General features: G+C 38.4%; 2 protein-coding genes across 3 annotated transcripts in view; one reads left to right on the forward strand and one right to left on the reverse strand.

The window, feature by feature from the left end:
* The window catches only part of LOC107739387 (ataxin-2-like protein), an 18,402-nt gene extending 13,571 nt beyond the window's left edge, over positions 1-4,831 (forward strand). For both annotated transcript variants that reach the window (XM_016551488.1, XM_016551487.1), the window contains exons 18-22: positions 2,329-2,458; positions 2,578-2,687; positions 2,853-3,035; positions 3,454-3,628; positions 4,402-4,831. In XM_016551488.1, the coding sequence (XP_016406974.1) occupies positions 2,329-2,458; positions 2,578-2,687; positions 2,853-3,035; positions 3,454-3,628; positions 4,402-4,457 (654 nt within the window). In that variant the 3' untranslated portion in view covers positions 4,458-4,831. The remainder of the gene's footprint in view (positions 1-2,328; positions 2,459-2,577; positions 2,688-2,852; positions 3,036-3,453; positions 3,629-4,401) is intronic.
* Positions 4,832-5,007: 176 nt separating this feature from the next.
* Positions 5,008-7,843, reverse strand: part of LOC107739392 (uncharacterized) — a 12,519-nt gene continuing 9,683 nt past the window's right edge. Inside the window, exons 5-14 of the mRNA XM_016551492.1 lie at positions 7,498-7,532; positions 7,330-7,378; positions 7,192-7,250; positions 6,730-6,798; positions 6,561-6,603; positions 6,380-6,447; positions 6,189-6,266; positions 6,041-6,097; positions 5,459-5,540; positions 5,008-5,350 (exon numbers count right to left, since the gene is read on the reverse strand). Of these exons, the coding sequence (XP_016406978.1) occupies positions 5,464-5,540; positions 6,041-6,097; positions 6,189-6,266; positions 6,380-6,447; positions 6,561-6,603; positions 6,730-6,798; positions 7,192-7,250; positions 7,330-7,378; positions 7,498-7,532 (535 nt within the window). The 3' untranslated portion in view covers positions 5,008-5,350; positions 5,459-5,463. The remainder of the gene's footprint in view (positions 5,351-5,458; positions 5,541-6,040; positions 6,098-6,188; positions 6,267-6,379; positions 6,448-6,560; positions 6,604-6,729; positions 6,799-7,191; positions 7,251-7,329; positions 7,379-7,497; positions 7,533-7,843) is intronic.

The raw sequence follows: 7,843 nt of genomic DNA on the forward strand, positions 1-7,843 counted from the left end.
CTCTCTCTCTCTCTCTCTCCCTACCGTTAAGTAACTTGTGCATTGTTTTACTTACTTGTTTTTGACATATCCGACCGAACTACAAACTTTCCAGTGATGTCTGTGAGAAAGGTATATTCACTTGACAAGCTCGCGCATCTGCGCCGCTGCGCGCTCAATCCACTCAGCGTGCTTTGTTTATCAGCGCGCGCACACCAGCTATACAGGCGTTAATACTGAATGTTTAATATTATATTAATTGCATACATATACTTCGTAGTAGACATCCTTAACTCCTTCCTGCTGTCTGTTGTTCTGTTGTCGGTGTTTCTTTGTTTGAATATGGCGCTTATCACATGCTGTTTGGTATCGGGGCATTTTAACGAGTACGAGTACAGAAGCTCAGTATCGGGCCCGATACCGATACCAGTATCGGTGCATCCATAGTTTCTACGATGCATCGCGATGCAGACGAGGACGATTTGGTATCGGTTCAGTAATAGACCATAACCGATTATAACGTACTGACGCTTTTCTGATGTCATTTGTCGCGGTAGCATACATTAGGCGCGTTCGGCTTGAAGCGCCGCTGCGCAGAATGATCAGTGTATGACATCAAGTACCGTGAGAGCGATAAGAGCGCAGACGGATCCTTATGCTTTCGAATCGCTCTCACGGTTGATGTCATACTCTGATCATTCTGCGCAGCGCCGCTTCAAATCGAACGCGCCTAATGGCGGAGGGAGGCAAGACGCGAGTGCGAGTAATTAAAAATGCTCCAACTACTTTAAAAGCCGATATCTGGGCATATTTCGGCTTTTGTGAACAACCTGGTAAGCAGCAGTAAGCACGACCTGGAGAAGTATTTATTGTATTTATACTTGTATTTATTGACAAAATTGTATACATGTGAAGTGAAATAGAAAATTGAGGATGCAGTGCATCGTCAATGCATTGTGATATCGAATTGAACTGAATCGATGACATGATAATCGTAATCGAACCGAAACGAACCGTGAGACCAGTGTAGGTTCACACCCGCACAGTGTAGTTGCTAACTTGCTAGGTGATTTTGTTTTGGACCCTTCAGAAAACTTTAACTAGATTTTTCTCAAAATTGACTTTGCTCACTCTATCGACTTCAAACAGGTGTGGCTCAGTCATTTTTTCTGTCTGATTCCAACAAGTCATGCATCATTTTGATGTTTTTTTTTATAGAGAATGCGAAAATAACGCCTTTGTGAAAATTTGCTGATTGTGACTCATTTTGCCAGCACAGGTCACATTATCAAACCAGTAGATTTTAGTCTTAAACGAAGTTCATTGGGCCTCATTCATGAAACACAAGCAGAACAAAATTGTGTAAATCATTCGGAAAGTCGTTCCGACGTAAATTTTCAGATTCATGAAAATGTTCGTATTTTGAAAATGTTAGTTGGTACGAAGGAAATTTACACCTGCTCCCTACCATGTGTAAATGGTGCATAAAACATTCAAACGTTCTGTATTCTTTTAGACAAACTGATGACACTGCATTTTTTTATGCACTATGTATTATAATGATATTTAACGAGTTCATTTGCCCTGTCTTTTTTTCGTTTTTTTACTCTTTAACTTTGGGTAAAACGCAGAGCTCATCACGGTCCCTTTTTACACAGCCGTCCAATCACAGTGGAGGAGGGGTGGGACAAACACTACATTGACCAACCATCATACTTGTACAACACAACAATGGAGAAGTTAATATTGCTGGTTACTGCATTTTTATATTCAGTAATATTCTTCAAAATAAGATACTCGTTACATGTTGCTGCCGTGAATATTCCAAATCATAGCAAACAACGTGTCACTCCAGAAAAGTGCAGTGCCTCCAAAGCTCTCAAGCACCAGCAGCTGGTTGTTTTCAGAAGAGCACCAGGCATTATGTTAGCTGACTGAAGACGCTCTGGTGGACACACGTTAATTTATTCATTTAGTTTTAGGCATATAGCCTATTAGTCTCATTTGTGCAATATAACTTGCCAAACCTGAGAATTGAGTCCAAAGGATTCCACACCATTCCTAGATGCGTCATTTGCGTAGCTGTAATTCATAGGCGGGGAATATGATAATTGTGAATAAGCGTGCATGCGCACCCTATTTACGAATGATTGGAACTCATTAACATACACGCATTTAACTATCAAATCTGACCTTTACGAAGTATTTGTGAATCCAGAGGAGAGTTTTCGGGAAGGTCCGTTTAACGTGTAAATTACTCAGAATTTACTCGTATATTTACGAATGTTTCATGAATGAGGCCTATTGTCTCCACTTCTCAAAAAACCCTATGATTTCTCTCTGTCTCAGGTGTACTCAATGCTCCAGGGTGGACCACGAATGCTTGGATCAGGAGGGCACCCACAGACCCTGGGTCCCCCAGGCCCCCAGTACCCTGGTCAGAATGAAGGACCACCAGCCCCTCAGCAGGGGATGTATGGTAAGGTTTATCTTTTATTTATTTATTTTTTCGTAGATTGTAAAATAATTATATACACAATGAACTAAATCCAGTGTTATCAACTGTTTGTTTTTTTTCCGTTCTTCTTTCTTCTTCAGCTCCGCAGTCATTCTCTCATCACTCTGGTTCCATCCATCATCCTCAGCCCTCCAGCACCCCCACAGGCAGCCAGCCGCCCCCTCAACATCCCGCCCCCAGTCCAGGACAGGTACATCTGCCTGCCAGTCAACCAGTCCACCCAAAACTGGCTACACGTCTATTCCATAAACTCCCACTCAAAGAACTTTCTTTAAATGCTTGAACAAGAGATCCCCTAAAATTTCACATGCTTTCAATTATACTAAATATTTACTGTATTGACTTCATTTTATAGTCGGGTCAGTCTGGTCCTCAGCCTCAGTCTTTGTATCACTCTGGGCCGCTGTCAGCCCCCGCACCCCCTAACCTGCCCCCGGGACACAGCTCCCCACAGGCCTCCTACTCCCTTCAGGGCTACAGCCTGCCGGGACACCAGCCCCTGCCTCACCCCTACTCCTCTCTAGGACAGCTGACACAGGTGATGACCATAAACCACACACAAGTTCAAATGAAGAAAGAAAAAAAAGCAGCAGTTCAGTGCACTTCAGAAATGTGTCTGGGATAAACAGAAATAAACGGTGTAATTTTAAAATGAATACAATATTTTTACATGTACATTACTGAACCCAATAAAGTCAGGCTTAACAGGCGGGTTAAACATCTGAATCATTAGCATGTGTTCTGTCAACCATTTTAGTGAACAATTCTCTTCGGTTTAGGAAGTTTTATTTATTTTTATTCTTTTTCATTTTTTTTATTTACACACCTATTTTTGTATTAATTTTCTACATTTTAATTTTTGAATTCAGTTCTTTTTTCTTTTTTTAACACATCTTTGTGTATTTATATAAATTTTTTTTTTTTTTGCTGACTAACTTTTTTGCTCATTCTTTCAGACCCATGTTCCAGGTGCTCTCTCGGGTCCTCACCACTCAGGTCACGGCCCACCGCCTGTGATGTTGCTTCATGCCCCACCACCTCCCCCTCAGCAGGGTTCTGGTCCCCAGCACGGACCTCCTCCACCCCAGCAGGGACCCCACCAGCACTTCACCTACATTGGACCACCTCAGGGTGAGTTTCTTTGCAAACAAACCAAAAAACCAAACAAGTTTGTTCGCTTATGTTGCAGTCAAGTAATTTGTCATGAAAGCTACAAGCTTACAGAATCCCATCCAGTTGAACATTAGATCTAACTGATATTTACTGATATTTAACTGATATTTAATATACAGCTATTAGGCTTGCCGCGATAGACGGTGATACCGGTGTTAAGCCGCAACACCGGTTACGTCACTTGCCCACCGCGTCACCGACCCCCACCGTCGTTTAGATTTTTTATAGTAATAAAAATCATTTAGTTCAGTAAAAGAACAGACACTACAATTAAAAACTGAACGCGGATGCTCAATGCAGTTGAACGACAGTTGCATCACAGATCAGATTTCATTTCTCCAGTGAGAAGAGTGAGTCGAGCTGACTGACAAGAAGAGTGAGGGAAAGCGAGGAAAAGAGGGAAAATTCAAACGAACTAAAAACGAACAATTGCTTTACTCCGAATTGCCGCTATTTTAAAGTGAAAGTAAAATGGGCACACCGCTTTTACAAGCTATTTAAAAGCGAAGGAAAGTGAGGAAAAGAGGGAACGCCCCGCCCCCGCGGTGATACCGGTATTACCGGTGTTGTCACACGCCGATTAACCGGTGGGAAAATTTCCTCACCGTCACAACCCTAACAGCTATGTGCAAATGCATTTACCAAGATTTGATTTGTATTACATTTATTATTACATTATGAATTGGTATTATTGCAAACTATTAATTTGTGTGTTTCTCTGCTCCCATCAGTGTCAGTGCAGGCTCATCCATCCCAGCAGATTCCATTCCACCCTTCTGGAAACTGACAGAGCGGCTGAGACTGAAACTGTGCGGATCACCACAGTGTGACAGAGAGATCTTCTGTGTGATCGCATATTCATTTGTACATAATATCCACCTGAACAGATTTTGTTTTAGATAACCTCTGGCAAGACTGAATGTGCTTGTTTTATTATTATTATTATTTTTTTTTTTCCTTTTTGTTATTTTTAATTTGAGTGGACGGGGACCCACAGTGTCTAAAGCAGAAAGAGGGAACGAGTGAGCGTGTAAGACAAAACAAAAATGGAAAGAATGAGGGACATTTTTATAAAAAATACAATGAACCTCTCCGTTTGTTCTCTACCCCCTTATTAAATAAGCAAATAATAAATGGTTAAAAAAAGAATAAAAAAAAGAAGTGCATAAAAATAAAATTTTAAACTCTCCTTATGTGTTTTGTCTTGAATGTTTTTCTCTAATACACGCTGTGTTGATATTTACTGCTGGCATTTACTAAATTTATCGACCATAATTACAATATCTATTCATTGTAGCACCATACACCATTTGAATCAATAAAACTTTTATTTCCCCATTTACAAACCAATAGCTAACAGGTTTATGAATTATGACAAAAAGCTATATATTACATGGCGGATTCAAAGAAATTTGTGCTCATATATTTGGAAATAAAAGCCAGGATGCAGTACATTGTAAACAGCAATTGTTAATTTAAAAAACTAATAAAAACATTCTCAGGTATCGTCAGCAAATCTGTCAGAAGGATTGAGGGAGGAAGTTTTCTGTGGTGACACTGGTTCAATGCTCTTGGTAATGCACTTCAAAATTCAAAGCATAGTTAAATCTGGAAACTCCTCTGGCAGTCAGGATGATGGTTAGGCCTTGTTATCTGTCATTATTTGGTAAAAGGCAAATTCTAGAGAAAAGCAAAATGGATTAATTTTTTTTCCCTCTTACATTTAATGGACAATCCAAATTGTATCAAGATATTCACATACACTAAAATTAGAGAACTACATAGTACCTTGATTACTGTAAGTTAGGGCCTGTGTTGACATAATCAGAGCTGTCCCGTTCATCACTGCTTTGACTTCCACGGGACAGACCTGTTGAGGAGGCGCAACATAAAGAATAAACACTATTCTCTTTGTCTGAATCACTTCTACAACTTTCTTTAGAGAAAGAGGCCCATTTTACCGGAATTCACCCTATTTTTTTTTTTATGAAAATAAAATATGTTGATCATATAAAAAAAGTGATACTTTTACAATTATTGTTTGGTGAATTAGAAATCATAGTCCATTTTATGATTTTACTTGTTTTTGTAATACATTTTGCTATTCTTGTGTTTGTAAAACAGCCCGTTATTTATTTTTGCATTTATCAAAGAGCAGCTTGCCTTTGGAAATTATATACATTTATATATATTAAGTGCATATATGTATGTTTGTTGGTGAGGAGTGAAAGGCAAAGCAAGAGAAAAAGTGAAAAAATATTTTTCTGTGCAGAAAATAATTTGTCCCTTTTTCCCTTGCTTTGCCTTTCACTCCTCACCAACAAACATACATATAAAATAAATATATGCTATTAATCAAAAAACACTTACTATGGCTTTTTTTTCTGTGGCCTGGAGAATTACTGAAATTTTCATAATCGGGAATGTCTGTAAAATCACCACAGCATACACAAGATAAGGTTAGGATCTGCATTGCAGCGGGGCTTTGTAGTCATTATTTATTTTCAGCATGTAGTACCTGAGTCTGATTCATCCACATACTCACATATATCTTCAGATACATTCTCATCTTTTTTTACATTTATGTAACATTCTCCTACAAAGTTAGCATCAACATTGTCAGAGGATGTTATGATTTATTTTCCAATGTATTTATAATGCAACAAATGCGAATAGATTGCTATTCTTGTTTAATCTCAGCTCTTCTACCTGAGCTCTGGGATGAAGCTCGGCTGGGTCCCTGAGACTGTGTGATCGGGGAATCGGGAAGAACAGTTCTGGAGAAAATAAAGATATTTTTCATCAGTTTTATATGGATAATGACTCCGCGTTAGCATGACTAGTTTAGAACAATTTGTGGAGATTCGGGATCAGGCAGGTGCGCTCTTACATGTATTCACTTTGAGGCTGATTATTCGGCTCATCGCCAGTCTCTAGAGAAGAGTCACACATTCAGGATTGTGTTCACTCACAAAGAGCTTACATTGAACCAATATTCCGTTAAGAAAGTGCAAGCTACTCAGAATTACGATACAAAAAGGAGTCATTTGATTTCTGACCATGATGACTGACATGAATGTTGATTCCCTCCTCACCGTTTTGATTCACATAACTGGCTTGACTTCCAGCTAGGGAGACAAAAATAGAAATAGAATAATGCTCCTTAAATTTTACTTGCATAGTACCTTTTATACACAAAGTGTAGCTCAAAGTGCTTCACAGGTCACAATATTAAAAATAATCGCAAAATTTAAAAAATAAAAACACTATACAAAACAAAATTACAATGAAATACTTTAAAAGAACAAGAAAAAGAAAAACTGAAATCAGTTACCTTAAAATACATATATTCAAAAGCTAAACATCTTTGTGTCATATAGGTTTGAATTGTAGTAATGGAGCAATAAACACTGACAGCATTTCATAAGTTGTCAACACTGGTGAGTTTTTATTTTCCATTATATTTGAGATATTAGATTATTATATTGTCTCAAATGCCATGATGACTGTATGCTACTCACTTTCTGAGGGAGGACAGGAGGGCACCTTTGTGACAGTAATAGATGGTGAACCAAGTGAACTGAGGAAAGAGTGTTTATTAATACACTGAAGAACAACACAGTCCGTGTGTATATATCTGTGTTTGTGTGTGAACTCACTTGGATTGTTGGTAAGGTACAATTCTGGTATGGTCCATATGGGGCGCATCTGAATAATAAGAGATGAGACAAGTACTATGTATTTATGTAGATCTTCATATGAATTATGCAGTCAGATACAACAATTTGTGAGTTTTGTTGTGTGTTAGCAGAGGAAAATATATTTACATGTCGACACGGGATGCCGATCCACAAAAACTGATCTGTTTGAAGAGAGACAATGTTGAGCCAACACACATATAAAACAATATCGTCACCTTGGAATTATAAGGTTCTATCTGCATTCTGAGCAGTTTCGAGATATTGAGCTTCAAAGTTTTTGCATTCCATATAATGATGTGGGATATGGGGAACAAGTCTCTTTTATAGGCTACATCAGTCCCAAAATGTACACAACTTAAAAAAACATCACATAATGTAAAGTTGTCACAGAATAAGAATATGTGAATGACTCAATTTTGACAAAAATGGCAGATAGAACCTTTTAATTAAGGTGACAATATGTTTATATATA

Source organism: Sinocyclocheilus rhinocerous, unplaced genomic scaffold, assembly GCF_001515625.1.
Source record: "Sinocyclocheilus rhinocerous isolate Xijiao unplaced genomic scaffold, SAMN03320098_v1.1 scaffold2300, whole genome shotgun sequence".
NCBI classification, from domain to species: Eukaryota; Metazoa; Chordata; class Actinopteri; order Cypriniformes; family Cyprinidae; genus Sinocyclocheilus; species Sinocyclocheilus rhinocerous.